General features: G+C 38.1%; 2 protein-coding genes across 3 annotated transcripts in view; one reads left to right on the top strand and one right to left on the bottom strand.

The window, feature by feature from the left end:
* The window catches only part of Paics (PAICS bifunctional enzyme), a 30,302-nt gene extending 17,058 nt beyond the window's left edge, over positions 1-13,244 (bottom strand). Inside the window, exons 1-3 of the mRNA XM_089236827.1 lie at positions 13,178-13,244; positions 10,634-10,837; positions 8,367-8,545 (exon numbers count right to left, since the gene is read on the bottom strand). Coding sequence (XP_089092953.1) covers positions 8,367-8,545; positions 10,634-10,837; positions 13,178-13,190 — 396 coding nt within the window. The 5' untranslated portion in view covers positions 13,191-13,244. The remainder of the gene's footprint in view (positions 1-8,366; positions 8,546-10,633; positions 10,838-13,177) is intronic.
* Positions 13,245-13,571: 327 nt separating this feature from the next.
* LOC149089042 (amidophosphoribosyltransferase-like) overlaps positions 13,572-26,809 on the top strand; it is a 49,783-nt gene continuing 36,545 nt past the window's right edge. Inside the window, exon 1 of one of the 2 annotated variants that reach the window (XM_089236811.1) lies at positions 13,572-14,093. In XM_089236811.1, the coding sequence (XP_089092937.1) occupies positions 13,951-14,093 (143 nt within the window). In that variant the 5' untranslated portion in view covers positions 13,572-13,950. The remainder of the gene's footprint in view (positions 14,094-26,809) is intronic. The other variant, XM_089236814.1, reaches the window with a different exon arrangement.

Below are 26,809 nucleotides of genomic sequence, written 5' to 3'. Positions count from 1 at the left end.
TTTGCTAAGATATTTGAATTTAGGGGGGGGGGAAAGAGAAAAAGGGCAAAGACTAAATATAAGCTTTTCCTCACTTATGTTTTTCTTTCCCCAACATTACTTAAGTTTTTGAATTCAAATATCTCACCGCATATTGCACGTAGAGAAACTGGAAAGACAAGGCAACAACTTTCTAATTAGGTTTATGAGGACTGGGTGTTCGTATTAAAAAGTTAGTTCTTGTATTTTAACTAACTATAATACCTGGCGCTGCACGGGTTTTCTTCAATGACGCTTTTTGTGGATCACGTGATATCTCTTTCTTTCTTTGAGGGACAAAACTGTGCGTAACTTGACCAATATGACCACTTCCTGCACGACTCCTAAAATAAGCAAATCTAGATTTAAAGAAACGTAAAAATTAATATATATTTTTTCGTTAAAGGGCTCCTGGGCTTTGTATATCTCTAAGCGAACAATATTTCAAAAATCGAGAATTCAATAAAATTTTTTAAATTATTGATGCAACAGAAAACACCACCAAATTTTCGTATTTTTACAGTAAAATCGGCAATTTTAACAATGATTTCTACGAGGATCACCCTTTTCCTGACCCTCAAAGCGATGATGATTATGACGTCTATTCAAAAAGCCTCATTACTGAGAGTATTGAAAATGTGGCAAACCATTATAAAGGCATAAACTATTATACATATACATACAGCATTGAAGAAGTGACAAACCATTGTAAAGGCATACACACATCTGAAACGCATTGCTAGGGAACCACGGTAACCAAAGTAAATGTTCCGAAAGTGATTGTTGAGACCCAAAAACTATTATTGCCAGACAGTTTTTGCCCATTTGGGGCATATTTGCCCTGCTCTCACGGAATTTTAAAGTAGCCTATTGTTCAAGTCGGGTCCCGTTTAATATATATGCAAAATTTGGTGACGATCAATCTAAAATTATAGATTTATATAGAGAACACAGAAAATCAATCATATATATAGATAGATAACTATACAACCCTTTTGCAACATGAATGAGGTATCTGAAATCCACACATTATTTGGATACTTTCTAATTTGAAGTATACCCCTAGGATCAACAATTCGCCAACAAGGGGAATTATGGAATCACCTTGTATACACTCATTGCCATAAAAATTTGCGCACCAAGAAATAATTGTGGGATCGAAACGAAAGTTGGCCTGAAGGTACATGTCGGGCAGATATGCAAATGATTAGAAATGCAGCGTGATTGCGCATTGCGTAATGCCACTAGAGGGCGTTGAACTTCGTTCTCTTTGGAGTATAACACAGGTAAGCAGAGCTTGCTGGAGTGTATTTAATCATTTGCAAAGGAAATGCTGAGGTAGACATGCCGTTATGCCGCCGTCGAAGACCATATGAACAGTTGTCAGAGTTTGATAGGGGAAGAATCATCGGAATGATGGAAGCTGAGTGGTCAGCTCGGAGAGTACCTCGTCGACTAGGCCGTTCTGATTTTACTGTGAGGAGGTGTTGGGACCAGTGGACAGAAGAGACGTCATTTACACAGCGACCAGGTGCAGGACGCCCTCGACAGACCAGTCGTCGAGAAGACCGCCACATCATCCGAAACGCACGCGTAGAGCCAACTGCCTCATTGGCCGCTATCCAGACACAGGCAGCAGCTTCACTACGGGCCCCTGTGTCTTCCCGAACCATCGCAAGGCGCCTGGCTGAAGGACATCTGGTATCGCGGCGGCCATTACGTGTGCTGCCAATGACACCCACCCACCAACGCCTCCGTTTGGAGTGGTGTCGAGCACGACAGGATTGGACTGCAATGGAATGGAACCAGGTCGTCTTCAGCGACGAATCGAGATTCAACTTGAGCAGTGATGACAATCGTGTTCGTGTGTGGAGGCCCCGTGGTGAACGCTTCAATCCTGCCTTCGCTTTACAGCGACACACCGCTCCCACAGCTGGTGTCATGGTATGGGGTGCTATTGCTTACGATCTATGGTCACCCCTAATATTGATCCATGGCACAATGACAGCCCAGCGGTACGTCCATAAAATCCTTCAGCCACATGTGTTGCCACTCATGGCAGGGCTCCCAGGAACCATTTTTCACAGCAAGGATGTCACAAGACTGCCTCCGCCACATTACCACTCTTCCCTGGCCTGCTCTATCCCCAGATTTGTCACCAATCGAGCATATCTGGGATCATTTGGGACGGCAAGTTGGACACCCTACGAGGTTGGTCGAACTAGAGGCGTGAGGCGGACACTGTTTACCGCAAAACGAAGAACATCTTTGGTTTTGGTTTGACTTTGAGACTGGAACTAAAACTAAACTCTCCTCCCCCCCAACTCCTGATGAAGATCTTTCATATATACTGTATCACTCGCTGACTCACACAGAGAAGCATGTTCACGTTCAGTTTGTCTGATTCTTAGTTGTCTTATATTTGTGTTATGTGTACGCTTCGGCTTCAAGGCGCATTTACAGCAACTGTGGAACGAGATGTCTCTGGCCATCATACGGAACTTGTATGCCTCAATGCCCATTCGTATCGCATCGTGCATTCGCGCTAGAGGGGGGGTCCAACCGTAACCCTCGAAAACTGAGATGGCCTGCGCACCTCTTTCGCTATCGTTCGTGACGTCAGCAACAGAGGATCCACTATTGTCCAGTGTACAGAACCAGTTGTACACTTGATATCGGCATGTGATGGTGATGCTCGTGGCCACGTGTCTCGATTTAATTTCATTATAAAAGATCATTCAAATCATTTTTATAGTTTAATGATAATTTTAAATTAAGGATGCCGACCCCATGCTGCGTTCCACAATGTAATGGAAATTATAAAAATGGGCCCTCAGTTAAAGTTTATAGTTTCTCCTGCAACGATCATGTGAGAGCAAAATGGACGAAAGCTATCAACAGAAAAGATTTTACGCCAACAAAATATAGCAAGGTAAGATTCCCCAATTCATTATTTTGTGTGTGCTTGAACTATTATTTCCTAAATATAATACCAAATATTTATAATATTGCACCAAATAATTATATACACAGTATAGTTATTCTAATTCTGAAATTTAAGTTTTCATGCTAAGAAATGAGTTGCTATTCAACGGTTAATAATTTTTTCACACATATTACAGTAATTAGACAGTTTTGTGTGTTGGCTGAGTCATGAGCCACTAATTGTGATTTATTAATCAAGCATGTTACGCTTTTAAGGCGACACAGGACATGCGAAAGGCAATAAATGCAGCATGTAATTAAAAATTCCTGGTTAGGAAATAGGAAACATAGTTCATGAGATATCGTGCTCACAGCGACAAAAATTGATTTGAGAAAAATGCATTTAAAGATTGAAGTATGAATTTTGATTAAATTATTTTTTCTCGAGCCCAATACCATACGGATTCATGGGAATAGCCTCAATGTTCAATAATATAATCAGTTTTTAACATTGCCATCATGTTTCCATACTTTAATTTAGCATTTTAATGTTTTGAGATGCCTGCCACTTCAAACGCTCAACACACAGCAAGTTGAGAAAAGCCACAGATTAAAGAACTAATGAGGCAAAAATTCACTTGAATTTATTTTGCAGTCCGTATTAACCATTTAATGTGTTCTGTGAGTAATATTTGAAATTTATTATCAACTAACCCAAGAAAACTGACAAGAAATTAGTTGGCATAGTCAAGGACTCGTTGATTTGTGAATTTGTGGTAAAAAAATTCTCAGTGTGTGTGAGGTTTTTCTTCATATAAGTAGTGGCGGCATTAGCATGAACAGATTTTGTGGTAACTTTTTGATAGAAGAAACATGATTACAGTTTATTTTGGAAGACAAAGTGTGCAAAAGTTTGTGGACGAGAAAGTTTTCGAAAACTATCAACAACAAATCTCATTGCATTGACATGCAAGTGCATGACATTTCAATTTACCTAATATTATTTACGAGAGATCGCTTCTACAGTTTTTCTAATTTATCTTTTATTGTAGGTTTGTGAAAGGCATTTTCTTGAGCAAGACTTCCAGTTCTATGCCAAGGCTTTTGATGAGAGAAAAAATGTCTCCATAAGAGTCAAGCTGGAAAGACCACATTTAAGGGCCGGAGTTATACCATCACAGTTTCCAAATCAGCCATCCTATTTATCAAAGCCTTCGTCATCAAGAAGGGCGAGTCCAGAGTCAAAGAGACAGAAGCTAGAGAAAGCACACTTCTTTGCTGCCCTTGAAGAAAGCCTTCGACAGAAGGATGAACTGGAAAAACTCAAGCAATTTACATCACTCTCAGAAGTTGCAAGCAAAATTGAATTTCTGGACACCGTATACTGGACAGTCATCAACAGATGTAATGAAATTCTATTGTGCCACATTGTCGATGCACCTGCTCCAACAATTCAGAGTTCTATAGTAATTTCTAATGATCTCAACATCACTGTACTGTAATAACATCAAACTGGAAAAACTTGGCAACTGGCAGTTTCCACTAAAGGTTTGAATACTGATGAAGTAAATAACATTGAGTTTCATGAAAAATCTTGATTCACCTGATCATGTTTTTGATGCAGTTGATCTAGTAATATCAATTTTAAGTTCTGGTGCATTTCACACTTTCAATGAGAGTTGTATATCTTTTATGAAAGAGCAATTGTCATTGCTTACAGCCCCTCCTAACTCTAAACGATATTCCTCACACATAATGGTGTTTGCCTCTCTTCTTTTCACTATTTCACCTCAAGCATATAAATTTATTCGTAATTCCCAATTTTTTATCATGCCTCACCCATCCACAATCAGAAGAGTATGTTGTTCTTATAATGTAAAGCCTCAACATGAGCAACTAAATTCTAAATTTTGTTCATATGTGAAACAAAAATCAGGTACTTTGAAAAATTCCGACAAAAATGTTGTTTTGATGATAGACGAAATTCACTTAAAGCAATGTGTGGATTATTCAGGAGGAAGCATTATTGGTCTAGCACAAACATCTGATTTTGTTTCTAGTGCCCATGTTTTTATGATCAGTAGTATCCTGTCCCCTTATAAAGATGTGGTACACATTTTACCAGTTAAGAACATAGATGCTGAAATCTTGTATGCATACACAAAAAATGTTATCATAGAATTTGAAAAAGTGGGCTTTCATGTAATATGTATAATCACAGATAATAATTCTATCAATCGGAAAGCTGCTTCCATGTTTGTCTCTACATCAAAATTGCAAATTGTATATACAAATCCACTACGACCTAACAAACCATTATTTTATATGATTGACAGTACATATATTTAAATGTGTCCGCAATAATTGGGTAAATCAGAAAAATAGTGGAACATGTATGTTTTATCCAAAATTCAAGTTTTTTGAAACTGGCGAATCCACGGATGACAAAACATTTTCTACAGCTTAATGGTCAACCTTGAGAAGGTTGCATGCTGCTGAAGTTGACAATTTAGTAAAGTACAGTTATTCTCTGTCGTTCAAAAGTCTCAATCCAAATAACTTTGAAAAGCAGAATGTGAGCTTGGTGGTACAAGTGTTCAATGAGCATGTCATTCAAGCTCTATGTGAAATAGGTCAAAATCTTAACTTAGAGCACTATAAAAAGGTACTGCAGATTTCATAAAAATATTTGTGACATGGTGGTCTATTGTTAATGTCAAATTTTCATACAAGGGGCATTTACATAGTGATGATTACCAAACTCCATTAACATGTCTTCAGTCTGATAAAAAGGTCAAATTTTTTGAGTTATTTTTTGGATTGGTTAGATGACTGGGAAAACATGAAATGTACCACTGGAATGTTGACCAAAGAAACTCACACAGCATTAAAATTAAGTATGTATAGTCTTCTAGAAATAGCTTCGTACGGTATCACAGAATTGAATCTGAAGTATATTTTAACAGGGAAATTTCAAACAGATAATTTAGAAGATCGATTTCGATTGTATAGGCAAATGGCGGGTAGCCAATACATCTCACTGAGACAATTGTTTGAATCAGAAAACAAGCTTAGAGTGAAATCACTATTGAATCTAAAAATAAATAGCAGAATGTTTGGAGAAATTGTTCTTGATGATTATAATATTGATAATGATGTTTCAAATGATGAATGCCATATGTTTCATGTTTCCGTTCTCCCATCAGATGTTGAAAGTATTAAAATTCATTTGCCAGTACTAACTTATATTGCTGGATATTGTGTTTTCAAGATTCTGAAAAAATTAAAATGTCACTGGTGTTCTTCAGAGCTATTGACAGATAAAGAGCTCTGCTTCACCGAGAGTGACTACAATTTGATAAAAAACTTGGACCGAGGGAAACTATCCTGTCCTGATAACTTTGTTGTTAAAATAATAATATTCAATTTCATTATTGTGAGTAAATTCATAACAGATTTTGAAAATGATTTCCTAAAAGCCACCAAACAAAAACAGGTTGCTGCATCCCTAACAATGGCAGCATTAACAGCGAATGAAATGTTTCCCGATAATGAATTTTGTAAGGAGAAGTATAGTATGGAACTAAATGTAGGAAAAATAATTTGGTGTGAGTGTAATATATTTTTAAATAATTACTGCAAAATACAGAATGATAAATTATTGCAGTCAGCAAAGGTAAAAAGATGTAAATCAAAAGAAAGTAAAATGAATAGAAAATTAGAAGTGCTAAAAAAATGAAGGGGTTAATGAAAGTGATATAAATAGGACTGACTGTATATGTTCATAACTGTAGTCAACTTAAGCAGCGATTACCCATCTTGTGCCAGTTATAGATTTCTCCCCTATTAAATTTAGTATTGTGCCAACCATGAGAATAACAAATGCCAGTTTATCAGAGTTATTGAGTTATGCAGGTTCTACTGTGTATATATAAATAAAACTTGTAAAATTCTATTGAATTATGTAATGCGCAAATGTCCTATTTTTTCTAGTACAACGATATTGCAATATTAATGTTGCTCATTATGGTTCAGCAAATATGTTGTTGATAGTGAAACCTCACAACAACGATACTTGGATATAATGATAAATCCCTCTACAACAATATTTTCACACATCTTGTTTGGAAATGTTTATACTGTTATTGTTAAACTGCTGCCTCTTTTTATAACAATCTCTCTGCAACTGCATTTTTCTTTTGATCCGAAGAGTATTGTTTCACATCGAGGTTTCTCTGTAATTTGATGTAGCCTACATTAGTTGAAATTAGAGCACGATATAAATGTGATTCAATGAAAGCAAGCTATTTTCCAAGCGTGGAAATCCAACTTATTTTTCTGAAATGTGTTGTCTTTTGATATGTTTAAATAAAATTTATTTCCCAACAAATTGTTTTTTTAATGAATTTTTTCATTCCTTGGGATGAGAGCAACAAATTTATAGATGTGTCATAATAGTCTAAATTATGATAAAAAGAAGTAATTTTTTTTCATTGAATGTAGCGAAATCTCGGATGAAATAAAGGCATTAACATTTCAATAAACCTTTCACTAGCCGAATCCACATTTGGATTGATTTTCATTTTTCTCCCATCTGATCTTAGTTAACTATCAAATTATTATTTAGCTACCAAATTATTAGATCAAATGAGAAATTCTCATGTCAATATAAATATAAAAGAAACTCAAAAATGGACAATTTTAAGAAAATCGTAGCACAAGCGCTGCCCCATGAACAAGGTTTTTTGCTTTTAAAAATGATCGTAATTTTGTCTTCAGGGAATTTTTTAATTTTTAAGCTTTACTCTTTAATCAGAATACATTTTGAATTGAGCTGAAAATTTTTGCAATAAAAGTTTATAAACAAAGAACTCGTCTATATAGTTCCACTCTTTCAACTGAGCACTTCTCAATCAGCAGTGCGAAAAGCTCTTGAATACACCGAAATTCACGGAAGAAGTGGATCCACTAATGGTGACGTCTCAAACGAGTACGCAGGCCATCTCAGTTTTCGAGGGTTACAGTCCAACAGAGTACTAAAACTTCTGTTCATCTGTACTTTTTTCTGCAATAAATTATCCTTTTTCTTGGATTTTCTAATCACTTACTTATATCAACGTACTACTTACATGTGTAAAATTTCGTTTCATTTCGACGACTTCTTCTGGGTGCGCAAATTTTTATGGCAATGAGTGTATAACATGCAATTCAACAATGAAATCTTAAATGGGCAGTCAACATAAAATTGTTGGTTGGACTAGAAAAATGGCTATAGCTTCAGAAAACACTGTATATACAATAAATATATTTTGTACCCAATCACATTTTGAATTTTTCTGTCTATCACACTTCCTTATATTATTTACATATTGCAGCAATTAGAAACAAAAGATTCTTATTAGAATGAGCTCTCCCTTACCTACCTTGAAAAAAGTCTCCAACTTGAGTGGGCAAAACTTGTGACCTTCCTTCACACCGGGATTTAGTTTCAGAAATGAACCGGTAGCACGCCTTCGAGAAACCCATTCAATAGGAATCATTTCACAGTTCTTTGCAATGAATGATTTATCATCATATTTCCTGATAAAATGAGTCTTGACACCTACAATGATGGTAAAAATTAAAATTTTAATTCCATTTATTAATATTAATACACATGAATCATTACGTGAATATCACTACAGAAAAAATCTCATTTTCCTTATTGAAAGTATGCAAAAAAAATAATAATTAAAGGGCGCTTAAGGACTAAATCAAAAAGGATTTTACGGTGTAAAGTTATTTGATGACAAGCACCTCTTTTGCTCATTATGGCACTGAAGACTTTCAGCTTCAACTAATTTAACACTTTGAACCTTGCTCTCTTCGAATCAGTAATACTTCAATGATATATTTAATAATTTTGTGGGGGGGGGGGGGGAAAGAGAAGGTGGGTCTAGTGCCTTAAGCGCCAGACCACAGGGAAGCAAATCTTGCCCTTTAAACACTGAGCATTACAATGGGGAGCCAAAATGTGTGACTAAGCATCTAGTTGTAGCCCTGACGATACTAGTAGTTTCATGCATCAAAGGATAAAACATACATCCTCATTAATAGCAATGATGTAATCAGTTTGCAACTACAAATGATAGATACTGACGATTCTTTTGTACAGACACTTAATAATTTACAATTCACACTTATACAAGGATGAAGATGATGCAGTGCTTACGAGTTCAATCGATAGTAATGATTCTTCTACAGACAATTTTATAACATAATTTACTATTAACTATTTCTAATTTATACTTGCACAAGGATGCACAGATGTATCTAGCATTCAGCTGCTTGATCAGATGTAATGTAAGCATTTATGGCTTGCAGGGCTCCCACTACAAAAATTGGAAAAGTAGGATGGTAACCATTAGACAACATAATCATAGGAGTTTTTTTGTTATGCCAACGTTTTTTTCCCTTTCTAAGCACTATTTCAGTATCCTATAAGATTGACTCAAGTAAAAGCAAAATGGCAGAAATTACTTGGTAAATCCAAAGCAGAATATGCCAAAATGTGCCACTCGCAGAACAAACTGGAAGAATTTTAAGAAATGTAAAAATGCTATTATGTATATGCAAATTTTTACCACAGAACATTTTCAGTCAGCTAAGGGCTCATTGCAGAACATCGCAAAACATTCTGCTTTGGGGCATGGTAACAAACAATTTTTAGCCAAAACAGTGCACTAGCAACCGCAGATAATTCTTTTCTGTGTTCTCCTAACAATATAAAGAGTTTATTTTTTTGGAGTCTTCCACAGTCTAATCTGTCAACTCTCTTCGACAATGCACAGCAAATTATGAAGGCATGCAAGATTTTTAAGAATAACGCTCCTTCACGACCACTTTCAAAAGCATAGCGCAAAATGTGTAAATTATAAGCTCCGATGTTTATTTACATTAGAGGTCAAGGTAAACCGGACAGTTTTACTGCATTGCCATCCCTTTCTTTAAAAGGGATTTGTTTACATTTTACTGTTCAATACTAGTGTAAACAAGTTTCTGAAAAATGAAATATTTTCATTTCTAGCTCTTTGCCGAGTATTGTACAAATTGTTTATGCCTCTCATCCCTAAACATACAGAAGACAATGGAATGCTATCGGGTAGCATCAGAATCACCAAGTCTAGAATAGACCTATGTATCCAACTGCTTTGCAATGCAAACTGTTGTTTCACCTATACATAAAATGTGCACCATAATTTTAAATGATGAATGTTAGTTACTGTCCAAGACCATGAAAAGTAAATACAAAATTATTTTTTCCATCCAGACAGAAGTTTTTAATGACTACTCTACTTAAACTCAAATTAAGCAAAAGAAAAATTAATAAACCAAATGGTCCACACACAACCAATGGTATACATATACTTATACAACCTCCCCGCCCCCAAATAACCTTGGAAACAATACAATTTCTGTTTTGGCAGAATCATTAATTGTAATCTACAACATTTGCACTATTTCGCAATACATCGATGATTCCCTGCTCAATTAAAACCAATTACACAAATTCGGTAAAAAAAAGTAGGACAGTTTACCACAAAGTAGGAAAAGTGGGAGGCATGCCCAAAAGGAAAAAGAATGTTCTGTAGTGTCCCGCAAATTAACAGTTCCAAAAATTTGAGCTAAAAAATAATCAAAATGGTCTCACCAACAGTATTCAGGTACTTGAAGATGTTGCAAGTGGTTGCCGTGGAGATGACAGACTTGCCAGCCATGTCATGCGCTTTTACTCCATCACCGGCAGTTATCCTATCTTTGGATACTATGAGCACATTCTCAGGATTCCCAACAATCTCAAAGACTTTCTTAGTCTTGCCTTCGATGATGAGCTTCGATGTTTTAACAGTGGCATCTGGAAAAAGAAAAAGGTAATAAATTGTTAGAATGCAAAACAAAATTGCACAGATTACAATACACTCAAAACATTTCACTTACTTACGAAAAAAAATTGCACAATAAAGAAATTTCTCTAGTTTTTATGGCTATCAAGTACAGTAAACACCTATTTTTGCGAGACACCGTTGGAAAAAAAACATTTGTCGGGTAAAAGAGGAATGACCGTTAATCAGGGGTTTGAAAAAGTATACTTTCATTACACACTAGGAAATTGGTTCTAAAAAAAAATGTTCACACCTTGGGGAGGTCCATAAAAACAGATTAAATTTTTTGATTGCTTGTGGAATTATAACAACCCATAATACAATTAATTAGAAGCTATTTTGTAACACGACAGCTATTTTACATTGAAGATGAGCAAATTTCTTCATGAAGAACTTAATGATTTGCTATTGTTAATTTCATTCAAAAATTGCATGAAGTAAACAAACAATATGTACAGTTGCGCCGTAATCCTCATATTCTGGGTCATATGTTTTTCAGATCAGATTCATCCTCAGATGTAATCAGCTATTTTTTATTTTCTCCTAGGACAGCATTTCCAATTAGCGCTTATTCGAGCATCCTTGGTCAAACAGCATGAAAAACAAGGACTCTCTGGTCTATGGCATAGCCTCTTGCCAAAGTCTAATGCTAAATTCTATTTTGTTCTCTCTGAAATGTATCTAATGCACCAGTTGGCATCTATACGAGGAACCTCCAGGGGAGTCGAAATGTGTGCTTGCCCTGGCTGACCAAGCATTTAGCTGCAGCCCTGAGCCAACAAGAACCCAGCTGGTGGGGTGGACTATTCAGCAAAATAATTTTATTAGTAGAAAGAACCACTACTAGATGTTGGGCAGGCTCATAACTAGGATGGGACAACTGGGGCAAGTTGAATTGGGCCTCACAAAAAAATGTGCACTCATTTTACATAACTATTCCAAATAGCTTCCCTACTAAAAAAATCTGCCCGAGGGTTCCTGGCTAAGGGTGTGAACATAGTGCGTCTGTATTTTTTATTGTGGAAATCTGTGGTGTCTCACATTAGTTAGGAATTTGGATTTTTAATGAATCTGAGACAACGTGGGTTTCCAGAATCGGAAATACAGATGCACTATGTTCATACCCTAAGACAAGGATAGGGCATGGGAGGTACAAAAAATATATTTCACAAGAGGGCTTTAGGCAAAGCCTGATTGTCATGAAAGGATCTCTGGTTAAAGCGGAAATTATGATCCCTGCAACTAACAGTCCTGGGTCAAAGATGTTTGGTTGGTCAATGAATTTAAGAGGCACAGGCAGAAAAAGGACACTGGGCAGGAAAAAAGTAAAGAAGCACTGGCAGTGTTCTTCCTTCAATAACATTAAATCCTGGAAATTAAACTTTCATTGGACCTTATTTCATGGAACCTTCAGATACCGCAGCCAGAGCCGTAACTAGGATTTTTGCCAACAGGGGCAAACAATATTTTGCCACCCCCACAACTTTAAAATTCAATAATTTGTTCTTTGTTCCCACCTTAAATTGCTGCCCCCTAAATTTTGCCACACAGTGCAGTTGCCCCCTCCCTCTAGTTACGGCCCTGGCTGCAGCATTAGGGATCACTGGACTACTAACTAAACACCTTTGACCAAAGTCGTGGGAGCTTCATGTTTGAGATTTGCCTGTGCCACCTTTAGAGTATGGACCACCGGGCAACACCGAGACCCCTTACCTTCTGGGGAGTCTTAAAAGAATCAGCTTCCCAGGCAGTGATATTCTGGGTTGTGACTTAATTTTCTGAAAGTAGCTGCTTATAAATTTCTGCTTTCGTTCGAAAATCATAGCACTAACCCTCATTTAGCCCCAGGGCAGTCTTAAGAGTATCATGGGCCCCCAGGCCAAGTGGTTTTCCTAAGGCCCTACCTGGTAAATTCTAGAAAATTTTTACCAGATCTACTTTTTGTGAGGCCCCTTTTCTCTTGAGGTGCTCGGATGGGCCCCATGCGTTAAGACGACACTGCTTGGTCCGGGCACATGATGCTCTTCTACCGGTCATGACATTGAGGAGGGGACCCCTCAAGTGCACAGAGGCCTTATGGAAATGAGAACTAATTAAAATTTTCGATAGTGGGCAGTTATGAGCACGCTAATCGGTAGGCAAGCATTTCTAGCCACGTTGGGGCCTCAGAAAATCCACTTTCCCCGGGGGGGGGGGGGCACGATGCTCTTGAGGCGGCCTTGCTGTGTGCCTGACCACCACAAAAATCAGGCCCTATTTAAATGCGCAAATGATAGTGCCTAACTAGTCACTCAAAGAAATGTCCAACTTACCAGCAGCAGCCATTATAATTTTCTTATAATAACCGGCACTAAGAGAAAAAGAAACAAAAGGCAACCAGAGGATAGAAGAGTGAAACAACGGTTTTCGTCTGCTACTTTTATTTACAATTTTATCACGTGATTTCGATGACCACTTGTATCAGAGGAAGGAAAAATAGTTCCATAAACAACACTCAAGAAATAAATAAAATCAACAATAATCGATAAAAAAAAGTCAATTTAAAGACTACTTAATATAATTAAATTAAATTTTAATTTATTCTCTGTTTCTTTATCCATGAAAAAAGTAATTTACCAAGATAAATGCGCTGTCGCGGAAGCTTACAGAACAGTAAGTTTTTTATTTTCAGCGCACAGTAAACAGGTTATTATATTTTTTAACTCCGTGTCACGTGGATGGACTTTGCCGCGCGTGAATAGCGCGCAACAACAAGTGGTTACTTGTTTGAAGCTTCTACTGGGACGTGTAGCGCGGGATTTGGGAAAGGAAAAAAAACCGTTTATTTTCGTTGTTATTATTTTTATAATATCCCTACCAATAACATAATTTCAGCGTCTTATTTCGTAAGACTGTTTTATAAAAACACGTCCTATATTGAAGATCGTCCCGAGCATCCACTTGTGCTTGTGTTTGTTGTCAACATGGACCGCGGTGAGCACGTGTTTTGAGTCCGAAGCGAGAGGACTCGCACACTGTGGCGCTTTATTCATAAGAAATTTCATTATTTTAGTTAATTATTGTTTTAAATATCGCTTTTTAAATAATGAGTGACTGTGCAACTTCCGATTACGACGGGGAACTGAGAGAACATTGCGGATTATTCGGATGTGTTGCGAGTGGTGACTGGCCCACCGAACTCGATGTTGCTCATATTATTTATTTGGGGCTTATCGCTCTTCAACACAGGTGAGTGATTATAAATTAATTGTTGTTTTTTTCCCGATAGTTCAATTCATATGAACGAAATATACGTTGAGAAGACCTTTTTTTTTTTAATTATTTGATGTGAATGAAATTTGATATTTTTCATTTTCTTCATTATTGTTTAAAAATACGTATGTGAAATGCATATTTCAAAATAATCGGGGGTGCCGTGGGTGCTCGGCATGTTTTAGGGCTGGATTGAGCACCCCAGAGGTTTAGACAAGCACAGGGGGGGTCTGGTGTCCCTGCGCTGGACTATAGGGGACGTAAGTTTCACCGTTCAACCTTATTATTATTACAAAGGAGCGCCGAATGCACACTGTTCCGGCCCTGGGAAAGCATTTTTAGCCAGGAAGGGCCTCAGAAAACTTACGAGGCTGGGAGCCCATGATGCTCTTAAGTAGGCCCTGGCTGTATCCCGAAATGGGAGTTCGGTGAACGGTTAAAAAATGAGGGGGGGGGGGAAAGTGATTTTTCTGAGGTAAATTCTAAAAAATGTCAACTAGATCTCATTTTTGTTGGTCCGTCTTCTCAGGCCGCCCGGGTCGGGATTTGGTGGGCCGCGTGCGTTAAGACGGCCCTGGAATAAGAGAAAAGTGGAAAAATTGTAACCACAATCGGTGAAACCCATCAATCCGCCTGTCTAGGTCGATGAGTAACGAAACGAGTGACCTAGAGTTTTCAAGCATGTGTGAATGAGCAAGAGAGTGACCCAGAAACAAGGGGGCAAGGTCAGTGAGGGACTTAAATAGTGTGAGAGCACGTGAGTGACTAAAAGAGTGATTGACCATATCAGTGAGCGACATGGAGATTTTGTGAGCATGGCAGTAACCGAAAGAGTGACCGAGAGCGTATGCAAGCTTGCGAATTTTTCACGGGCAGGGCCGTCTTAAGAGTATCATGGGCCCCCGGGCCAAGTGGTTTTTCGGAGGCCATACCTGGTTAATCCTAGAAAATTTCAACCGCATCTCATTTTTGTTAGTCCCCTCTTCTCTTGAGGCCCCCGAGCCGTGCCCGGGTGGACCCATGTGTTAAGACGGCACTATTCACGGGCTCCCCTTTACCGCTTGAAAAAACAAAAAATGATAATCTTCCCATGCTGGAGCCCTGTCAGCCAGAGGCAGATTTTCCGGCGGGCTCACTGGGGTGCGTGCCTCAACTTCTGAAGTGCTTTTTTTAAGCGAGGGATCAGGTCTGTGGGTAACAAAAAGAGGCACATAGAGCGTGTGCAAGCTAGTGAATGACCGAAACCGTGTACAAACTTGCGAATGACCAAAATCGTCACCTAGAGAGCAAGGAACCAGGTCAATAAGCGACCAATAGAGTGTCCGAGAAAATGTCCAAAAATGTTAGTGACTGAGAGGCCGAGGGGTGTGAAGAGGAGACGGGACTGCGCTGGCTACAGCCTAGGGAGGTAAACTTGACGAATGATTGGTGCAGAAAATTAGAATGAGAGAAGGGCGGCAAAATTTGTGCTGCCCAAAGGTGGCAAAACCATCCACCTCCGTCTCACACGAAACAATGCTTTCACATATTATGTACCATATTCATAAATGCACGTGCAAACAAAAAGTAGTTTCTAATCATGACAGGGCCGCAACTGCTGTTATACTCTGTCAGTCGCCCCCCTCCCCCTTGTAATATTGAAGGAGAGGTTAAAGGATGAAATTTGCAGCCCTTCGATCAGGCGCCCGGTGCACCAGACCCGCCAGCTCCCCCTTTCCCCAGTTGCGGGCTTGATCATGCTACCCCACATGATGCAGCAGAGCCCCTAATCAGATTTTTCATGTGCTCCACCATAATGAATAAATGTTGTGAGAAGAACGAAAAAATTAATCGTCCCGGGTAAGAGCTCTTTCAGCCCTACCCTTGTGTGGACCAAGGTGTGTGTCACGGTCATGGACGCCTTAACGCGTGGGCTCACCCGGATATGGCCCGAGATCCTCGCGTGCGTAAGAAGGGGGGGGGGGGAAGCGATGATAAAAATGTTGTGGCACTAGCACTACAGTTTTCGAGAACAAATAAATGGCAATTGCCTGATGGCAGGGCCGTAGCGAGAGGTGGGGGAACAGGGGTGTCCGCTCCATGGCCTTACATCCTGGAGCAGGGTTCCCTAGGCTGAGATCTTTGGTGGGTCCCCCCAAGCTAGACTTCTCACGGGTCCTTTTATAGTGAATTTATAGCCCAAAAAAATGGTTATAATTGACCAAGTCTGGAGCCCTGTCAGCCCCGTGGGCACCACAAGGGCCCACGGTCCGCCCTCCCCGGGAATGTGAGACTTGAGAGTCGGCGGGGATGATGATGATATCAGTTTATGTATGCGCATATATCCATTAGATCAGTCGGCTCAACCTTTAACGCTGGGGGCCGCACCTCCACCCCCATCTTCCCCCATGGGGAAAGTGTATTGTCATGTAACTTTGCTCTCCCTCCAAAATAAATTACTGTCTACGGCCCTGGTAGGTGGTGCAGTCAGGCCCGCTTAAAAACACGTATTCCGAATTGTCGCGTATAACGAAGTTTTTCGATGTCGGATAGACATCAAAGGCCGGGGGGGGGGCCGGATGACTATGCACGAGGGGTATTCCCCCCACGTTATCTCCTCCCATGCTTATCTATGCTATTTTGCTACCGAATTTCAGCGAAGTACTTGTGTATGACGAATTTTCGACAGTTTTTTCAAACACAAATTTCTTTGTAATCTTTACTCTCTAAATATTTTATCGGTAAATTTACCATTGGGGCCGTTCAAGTATTACATAAGCAAATTTTTAGCCATTTTTGACCCCCCCCCCCCCCGACCTTGTCAGCAAAATTTCGTCATCAGCTCTGCGCCTCTGAATCCTAACTCATATTTTCATAAGGGGTGGTGGATTACGTAAGCATTATCCAAACCCTCGCCTTCTCCCTTGTCATCAAAAGTCAGCAAATCGGAACACCCCCCCCCCCCCCCATCATCGATGACGACGTAATACTTGAACGGCCCCATTTTACAATACGTGGATACAAGTCATAATGGCATTATCGTAATGTCCCCTTTCTTTACGAGGAAGACATTCTTCTATACAGAGTGATTCCCCTTTGCCGCATTTTATACTGACGTTGATCCTAGAGGCATACTTTCAATTGGAAAAAGTATCGAAATAAGGCGTGGACTTCAGATACGCCATTCATTGCGAGGGGTTGTAATAATTTTTATACGGACACCATGTGCTCAAAAACCCAATGAAATGAGGCCAACGAAAGAAATTCCACGTTTCTACGTGCGATATTCGCCGAGGTATTTCAATTTAAAATTCGGACAAAAGTTGGGATGGGGAGAACAGCAAACACGAGGGAAAGGAGTATTGTCCGTTAATTTACGCTGTTCTTTCGATTTTGAATTCAAATATCTCAGCGAATATTGCACTTAGAAACATTGAGTTTTTTCCCCCTCAGGAAACACAGGGCAACAAATTTCTTTTTGAGGTTTTTGAGAACAGGGTGCGCTACCAACCTTTGTCAGTCCGACAAAGGTTTTTCGACGAGATTCGTTGCTAAGTTGTTTTCGGGAGCCGCGTATAAGCGTTGATTAGGGGTGAGGGGCGCCGCGGGTAGAAAAAAGTTCGAGAATAAAGCTATTCTGAGTACATACTCTAAGCAGGATTTCAACTAGGAGTGGGGGGGGGGGCAGGCGAAGTCATGTACCCCGGGCGCAGGGCAAAGGATACCATTAGGATACCAAATCGCCATTAAACTTAAGGATCTTCAACCTTTAAGGAGACCGTGGGTCAGATTTGAAATTGCCCAAGAAGCCCGCGGGCCACCGACTCATTCTGAGATATTTATAATTGTAAGAAGAATCCAGATTTTTTGAAAGGGTGTTACTCGTGTAATTTAATATGCATTAGTATATAATTTAATTATTCATGTGACTTAATACACAATATTTTTATATACAATTAATAAAAGGGCAATGTACGATCTTAATGAAAGAGGCCCCGAGTTGTGTTGGGGCAAAAATAATTGGACTTTTATTTATTCTCAAATTTCTTTATTAATTAATAATTATCAATTCTGATTAGTTCTGAAATTATTTTTCCACCAATTCTGAAAGTGTGTAATTTTAATCTAGAAATACTTCAAATGATTTTTTAATTAGCCATTTCAATAATTCTGAAATTGTTTCCTTTTCAATAATTATGCAAGTATCCATTTATTGTGAAATTTCTATCACAAATTACGAAATTATTTCTTTCATTAACTTATAAAGTTTTTTTTTTTCACTAATTCTGAAAAAAAAATATTTGTTCCATTAATTGTAGAATTATTTCTCATGAAACCCTTGGCTGATTTTTTGTTTCATCTCGTATTTATGTAAAAAATTAAAACAATAACAATAATTCCGAAATTATTTCTCATTAATTCCGAAATTATTTCTCATTAATTCTAGAATTAATCATCTTTCAATGTTTTCAACCATTTAACACCATCTACATCCGACTGACAAAGTATCTAGTTCCGGCACTGACGCTTCGCGGTTTTTTTTCAACCTTTCACAGTTAAATCCGATTTTGCTTGCAGGAAACCTTATTAATCCTTTAGGATGCTTTTAAAATTTTCCTGATCCGCATTATAACTGCCTCGCTGTAAATTAAAGCTTGTAAGAACCCGAGATATATCGAGGTGACCGAAATAAAGCAGATCAAGTTTGGCGATATATCTCGGCATTGCCGCTGTAAGGGTTAAGAAGAAAAAAACAGGTTATTTATCTCACCAAGAATATCTAACTTGCAGAACATATTATGAGTATTTGCCAATTTTTACGTAGATTCGGACGTCGATTGTAGTGGCTAGCGGGGTTAATTATCGTGTGCGAGTTAGCGTTTTGCGCTTGAAATTCTCAAAAATTATTTATTTCTTGAAGGCCGAAAATAGGAAAAAGAAGGTAGATGTTAAAAGCGGTTTCTCAAAGTTTGCTATCCGCGGTTTTGAAGAACAAAGTAATTGATGAAAGTTTTCGAAGAGTGAACTGAAAATCTGAGAGAGAAGCTTCTGAATACTGATGTGAAAGCAGATTTTTTAAATGGTTCGATAAAAAAGAAACGAAAAAGTTTTCTAGTGACCGGTGCCCTTGGTGAAAGAAAATACATTACACAATTTGCATGCTTATTAGCCAAAATCATTTTGCAACAACAAAAAAAAGCAAAACTTTTAACGTCCTCAATCATATTAAGAAAGGAAAAGTAGCGATTGACGACTTGGCGGATTGGCTCCTTAAATTTTCTGCACGTGGTTACTAAATTGGAGCCAGGACAACACCAAATTTTTGAAATTAATATTTGCTTATCCACAACTATGGAAGGGGTTGTATGTTCCTAAACAAAGTTGAAAAAAACATTATTTTTGGGCCAGTTTTTGTCGAGTGAAAAAAAAAAATTTGGCTCCTGAAATACGGTAGAACTTGGTTAATTCGAATTTTGGATAATTCGAACTTTTACGAACTAACCTTTAGTTTTCTATCTAACTCCATGTTAAAATTTCTTATTTCATTCGAACTTTTTTAAGTTTTTTGGATAATTCGATGCGAGAGGGAAAAAATTGAATTTGTATTAGAAGTTTAGTTTGGAAAAATTCTACAATAAGCCAGACTGCTTTTCTCCATAAAGTTGTTAAGTAACAAAATTGCAAAGACTAATAAAAGTTTAAACATTCGATTTTCTCTACTCTTTTCAATTTTTTTTTTTTTTTTTTTTGATAATTTAATACCCATTTTAGCTGGAGAGCACCAGACTGGTACCACTCGATACCGATTATGCTTTTGACCAAGGCTTATCAAAGTGTAATACTCTTTAAGTGTCTAAATCTTTTTGTCGCCAGTAACAGTATGGAAAGTATCGGAAAGTTCAGATTGTAATATGTTAATGAAAGTATATTTCCTTGATAGCATAAGAACGATAAGCAAAATTTGGGAAAAAGTTTCATAACGGATGATCGTGAACTGTTTCCGTAAATCATTCTTTGAACATGGTTAAGAAATTCTAGTGATGCTGATTCCAGAACAATGGCATAATGTAGCAGCCAAGATAAATTATAGTTATAAATTGATAAATTTTATAATTATAAATTAGTCCAAAGTCACTGGACTAATTTAAAGTTTTATAGTTTTCGTTTTTCTGTGACTTTAAACTTCGAATTAATCAAGCTCGACTGTATATTTATGGGCCTAGACTTTTTTGTGGTATGTCAAGCCCTGCTTTTAAGAAGTTTTTCTACAATTAAGTAATATGATAATCAAGACTTAAGAAATCCCAGGTCACCATGGCGACTAAAAATCTGTATCGGCACCTAAAATTTTCTCTCTTGTGATTTGGGTGATGACTAAATCGTAGGCTAAAAGTTGACCGGAATTACAACAGGAAAAACTCCCAAGAAATTTCGTTGGCGCCTAAATATTTTTTTTTATTTGCCCTGTTCTACTTTGAATGGTCATTCCGATGGATTGTATCTTGGCGTTGTTGTAAGGTGCCTGAATTCAAGGCTCTATATCTTGGTAAATCTTAGGAATGATGGAGCCAAATGGACTATATATGACAGATGGTAAAAAAGCAGATTGATATTACACTTATTTTTATTTTATTGAAGACGTAGTTTCGAGAAGTTTTTTCTTCCCGAATGAGGGTCTCGAATAACGAGTCACAGGTTTTAGAGGTCATTTGGTGGGGAGCTGTGGCAACATCATTTGATCAAGGTTGTCTGATGTGTTGTCTAACCACTATTTTCGCTAGGGATTATATTTTAGACATAGGTGTTCTTCCAGAAAGCTCGATTATTCAAATCAGCTCATATATCATATCTTGCGAGAAATTTCTTATGTTTCTTGAAGGATTCATTCTGAGATCAAGGCCACCCTTACCAGACGGGAGGGTAAAACTTTCCCAACTTTCCACCGTTTTTCGAATCGGAATATCTCAGCGAATATTTACCCTAGAAACGTGGAATTTTTTTGTTAGCATAAGGAGAGAGAGCAACAAATTTTTAATTGGGGGTTTTGGGTACGGTGTCCATATATCAAGTGAATTCAACTTACTTTTACTTTAATAACTACACAATTCCTTGAAACATGAATGACTTCATATTTGAGTACTGCAGATTGAGGGTATTTTTTCTAATTGGCAGTATGCTTCTAGGATCAACGGTTCGCCAGTAAAATGCCATGCGCCCTGTGTATATTTTTCATTTACCCATTACCGTGAGTGCAGGGTCCCCAAAAGCTCATGGACCAGTGTGACCAGACTTGTCGCATACCCCTAAGGGCGGCTCTGTTTGAGATACATACCTGATTTGTTATGATTTTTCTTTTTATAATCATTAGAAACGAGTGCATTAAATAATTTATTGTAAATTTTTTTTTAGCTTCAAAATCATTATATCACTTTCATTGCTTTCTTCAGTAATGACAATGATCTCAGTCAAAATATAAGATGATTAAATATGATCGATTAATTTTTAAATGGAAAAGAAAATCCGATGGGGACATTCCGACCTAGTCATGAAAGTATCTGTCGTAAAGACCTTTCTCGTTTTCGTATCTGTCCGAAGCGTAGAAATTCGCAATGACTATGAATATTAATTGAGCTCGAGTTTTGTTAGCATATCGGTCAGTCGGTCAAGAAGTTATTTCACCATCGTGCGAGATGTTTGAAGAAGTTAGTAATAAAAATAAACTATCATCCTTATTAAGTCGAAGTCAAGGTTATTGCGATTACTTCCACAGCTCCAGTTGTTTCAATCTATTTCTTGAGGTATCGGTAAAAAAAAGTGGAACAGATAGAATGTCCCGGGAAGATTAGGAAGCGAAGCTCTCAAATTCTATTCAATCGGGTATCGGAGAAGTTTATCGATATTTGATTACACGTTATCTGTATTTTTTTTTTTCTTTCTAATTTATCAGTGAAAAACAAATTTTCCAAAGAAAAAAGAGACGGGGCTCTTCTGGCGTATTCACAATTCCCTTGTATTCACGATAAAATTCAGCTTATCAATAGATAGAAAAAATGATGACTTTTTCAAGTGCAGAATTCTCTAGAGAACCGACGATTGTTGACGTAGAGAAAAAATAGAATTTCAAATTCTTTCTCTCTTTTTTGTTTTAAGTGTGGTTTCACACCTTTCGTGTTTTGAACACCCTTAGAGACGCTTGTGTAACTTGCGTATTGTAATACTCGTCAAAACTAACTTTTCAGTTTTTATTAGCACTCTACTTGTTTTTCCATCATCAAGTTTATAACGACATGCATACGCGTTTCCGTGTTTTCTATATTTTCAAAAGAATTTATCTTTCTCTATGAAAGTATGTATAGAGAAGTCAAATGCGTATTAACCGACTGACGGTTTGAGGGTGTTGAGAAAATCTACTTGAAAAAGGTTCAGGTAATTGTCACAAAACTGCTTCGAAAAAAATCCAACCATTTTTCCTTCCCCCCGTACAAACAGCGGGATATCGGATTTAGTGTTGTGTGGTTTGAAATTTTTGTTCCGCCCACTGTTGAATGCTTCTTTGTAGGAGAGGAAAAGAAAAGGTGTGTTCTCTCGTAAAAGGATTCAAGCTAAGTACAATACTTGGCTTTTTGTGGGCTCGTCTTTTTTTCCCATTCCTCTGCCAACGTATTTTTTACTTTTCAAGTAAAGATCTGGGCAAAATGGAAGTGATTACACACGAGCGCTGATTTGAACAACTACCAAATTATTTTACTCAAAAATTTCAACAAACTTACCGTATTCCCACGCATTGGCCGGCATGCCGTAAAACACGAGGGGCACCAGCTTTTTGTATGTTGTGGTCTTGGCCACTTTCGGCATGCCGGAAAAAGTGAGGTTATAATAGGATCACAGCATGCATTCAGCTGAATCAGTGGACTTTCCGAATAAAGTTTATATATATATATATTTTTTTTTTTCTAAATCACTCTTCCTCGTTTTCTTTAAATATTAATTTGTCTCGTTCTTCCTCAGGAATAAATTGAATCTATGCATTATCTTGTGTTCATAAAACTTTGAAAAGAAAGTATTTTACTTACATAGTTCCTGAATTTTATTACTCCATGCCATCTGATATGAATTCAACTGTCAGCCTTCATTCATATACAGGGCCGCAATTAGGGGGAGCAGACGGGTCTCGTACCCCGGGCGCTGAACCCGAGGGGGTGCAAATTTCATTCTGAAACCTCTCCCTTACCATTACAAGAGGGCGTAAAAATGCGCGCTTGCCCCGGGTGACCAAGCATCTAGTTGCGGCCCTGTTCATACGCATGTATAGAAGACTAATCAAATTTTACCTTCTTTCAATTACAGTACCGACATTGAACAATATTTCAGATTCTCTCTGAAATATTTCATTTCCTTCTTCCTCCCATTCAGTTATTCATTCTAATATTAAATATTCAACTGTTTATTTTCACTAACATCCAGTAAGAGCCATCATTGTTGGCTCCGCGGATATGTATAATTTATTTTCCTGATAAGAAATTAATAAAAAATAAAGATATTCAAGAATTTTCCAGAATCCGTGAATCAAATTTATCGGCATTCCGGAAAATACGGATATTTTCAGCATGCTGGTATGCCCCACTGTTTCCCGGCATGCCAGCTACTGTGGGGGAGTACGATAATTGTTTTGCTAAGAAATTAGTTTTTCTCACTAATTGAATTCAATTGCTGTGGCCCGTTTGATCGTTAAATTTCTTCCTAAAAACATTATTGTGCAAATAAATGTTATGTTAGGTTGTTTGACCTCAAGACCTGTAAGACCTTTCTATTATGTGGACAATGGTGCTATTGGAAGAGCCGTTGCCAGAAATTTCTTGTGGGTTGGGGGAAGGGAACTGACAGTGCAGTACTTAGTCAAGATTCCACAATATATAAGTAAAATTCTGGCATTTAGGGGGATGACTGGCAGTGGGGGTGGAGCCAGAGGATGCAGTGAGTGCTCGAGTACCTACAGTATTCTGTACCACTGATCTGAGCACCTCCAAAATTCATTCAGGGATCAAGAGTTTCCATGTAAAGCTCAAGTCAAGCACCCACGGTTTCGTAACTCTTCCGACGTATCTAATGGCTGGGCCACCAGATCACTATCTTAGATGGAAAAAAAAAAGTCAGTCAACCATTTGGATGTTTCGTTTGTACAATGAGCACACTTTTTATAAGAAGTGTGAGTAAATGACCACAGAAGATACAATAAAAAAATTGTATTTTATTTTTAAATTTAAATGTACTTTTTTTTCGTTCAATGTTGAGGCATTGTGCTTGATGAGCACGTACAAGCTCATTCATGTCCTGTCACATAAGTGTGAGGAATTGATGGATGAGCTGCACATTTTTTTTTTTTTTTCGTACGTAATGCTTAATCATAAGCCGTGGCTCAGCTTTTACAGCACAATACTTTTTTACTGGATTTTCACCCGTGGCCACTTAGTATATTCTAGAGCTACTGTGTCGTCGCGTGGACATCATTCTGGGATCTCATCACGAGCATCCAGGTTTGTACCTCACTGGCGGCAGAGTGGTGGTCTACCGAAGTTTGTTTTCTGTGGTTTTTCAACTTAATGAACGGTTACAGCAGCGGTTCTCATCCTTTTTTTACTCGCGGAGCCCTTTTCAGTATATAATTTCTATGGCGAAGCCCTGTTTCACTCGAGGAACACTTTTTGCATATAATTTTTATGGTAGAACCTTGTAGGCCTCTTATTTTTTATTTATCTATCAAAGTTACTGATTTGTTTTATTTTCCTCGAGTCACCGCGGAGCCCCTGGGAAGTGGAGCACCGGTTGAGAATCGCTGGGGTTACAGGTTTATCCTGCTTGAAAGTTCGAATTTACTCATGACCGGTCAACAATGTGATAACATGCTTATATTTATTTCCACTTCCAACTGTTTTTTTTTTTAATTCTCACTATAACCGATAAAATTAAAAAAAAAAAAAAAAAAGCCACACACGAGTGCCCTTGCCTTATTTATTTTTTAGAACATTGCTCAACGAAGTGATGAACAATGATATAAAAATGTATATATTTGCATAAGCACTGGTACTATCTGAAAATTATCAACTGAGCAATGAAATGTTGCAGAGATTGAATACATGCGTGGATTTAGGTATTGCAAATGAGCCGCATTCTCGATTTCACTGAACATTAGCATGGCATAGTTTGCGCAAAGCTAATAGAATTCCATACATGTTATGTACGCCTTACCACAAATGTGATGCGCATACGTTCCCATATGCTTTCTCTGTGTATGTTCGCCCAACTCTGGTTCACAAGTATGGGCTGATCCAGGCATAGTCCGGGGGGTATAATGTCTTCATGGGGCCTACATGATAAAATTCTGGCACACAATAATTTTCGAAAGTATGTAAATATGTAAGCTGTTACTTCCATCGAAATATTGAACCCCCCCCCCCTTCCCGTAAATCACTTTGCACGCGGGAGGGGGTGGGTTGGCGTGATCTTGGCATCACTGCCCAGCATATAACCTTCACAAGAGGGAAGCTCGCTGGACTCTAGAGGCATGACAATCTTGACAGACACTATGACAGTCTTTGTTTATAAAATTTTCGCTTTCACTATAAATTTTTTCAAAAAGAAAATAGTTTGTATACTTTGAAACGGTTTAGTCTGCTGAGTGAGGTTAGGGGCCCAGGCAAAGGCCAAGAAACAAGAAGTGAGAAGAAAACATGGTCCAAAGAGGGTTACAGGGGGTAGGGTAAAGGAGTTAAGAAACACTGGTATCAATTATGCTCTGCGTAAATAAACATGATACTGTATTTGGTTTTCTGATGTAGGGCTTTCCAATCACATCGGATAATTGAGGTTCTGCCGTATCGTACTTGAGTAGTGATAAAGAGGTAAAGATAAACAAATGAAAAATAAAATTAAAAAATTTCGCCTATACTGTAAAAAATTAAAATCACTGGAAAGCCAGGATGTCACAATTCGGGGGGGGGGGAAATCCTGTTTATCTCTATGCATTCAGTGTTTCGCAGTCAATGAGTTTTAATACGATGTAATTTTTTCATGCCAAAACAAAAGTGAATGCCAGTACATATCCTACAATCAAGCGATAAGAATTTCTATAATAAGATAAAGACGTGCCTTTTAGGTGGGGCATTTCTTGCTGAAGAGCAGCCTTTCTTATACTTTCTGAAAATTCCTCTTCGTTTACAAAAGGATTAAGGCTTCTTTGAACTGACTATTCGAGAGCTGCTTGTCAAACGTCTATCTGCTAAGTTAATTGAAAACTGTCCCCTCCCGCCGAAGAGGCAGAAGCCATTTTGTCGTTTTCAACGCCCAGCGCTGTTGCGAGTACAATGGTCATTTTGTGGAGAAAAGAGAGGGGCGTATGCTAAGCCAGCTTAGTGATTCTTTATGGGGGGGAAAGCAAGGCAGTATATTTACGGCCAGGACCATTTGGAAGTCAAAAAGTTCACACGTAAAAATACGGCCTAGACCGTTTGGAAGGCATCAACTTCACACGTAAATATACGTGCAGGACCGTCAGTCGGTTAAGGAAAGAAAAAGTTTAAAAAAAAAAACTCCCTAAGTTTGTTTCTTTTATCGTCTTTATCCTTTTCTTTTTTTTTCGCGATGAAGAAAATGATAGCTATGTACGAAGTTCCTGAAACTATTTTCTTGTAATACACATTTATTTTATTGTTCGC

The sequence above is a fragment of the Pholcus phalangioides genome, unplaced genomic scaffold (assembly GCF_987345545.1).
Source record: "Pholcus phalangioides strain wild (caught in Gottingen) unplaced genomic scaffold, Ppha-v1.0 ptg000002l_1, whole genome shotgun sequence".
Classification (NCBI taxonomy): domain Eukaryota; kingdom Metazoa; phylum Arthropoda; class Arachnida; order Araneae; family Pholcidae; genus Pholcus; species Pholcus phalangioides.
The sequence above is the reverse complement of the archived record's forward strand: the minus strand, read 5'-3'. Positions and strand labels throughout refer to the sequence as shown.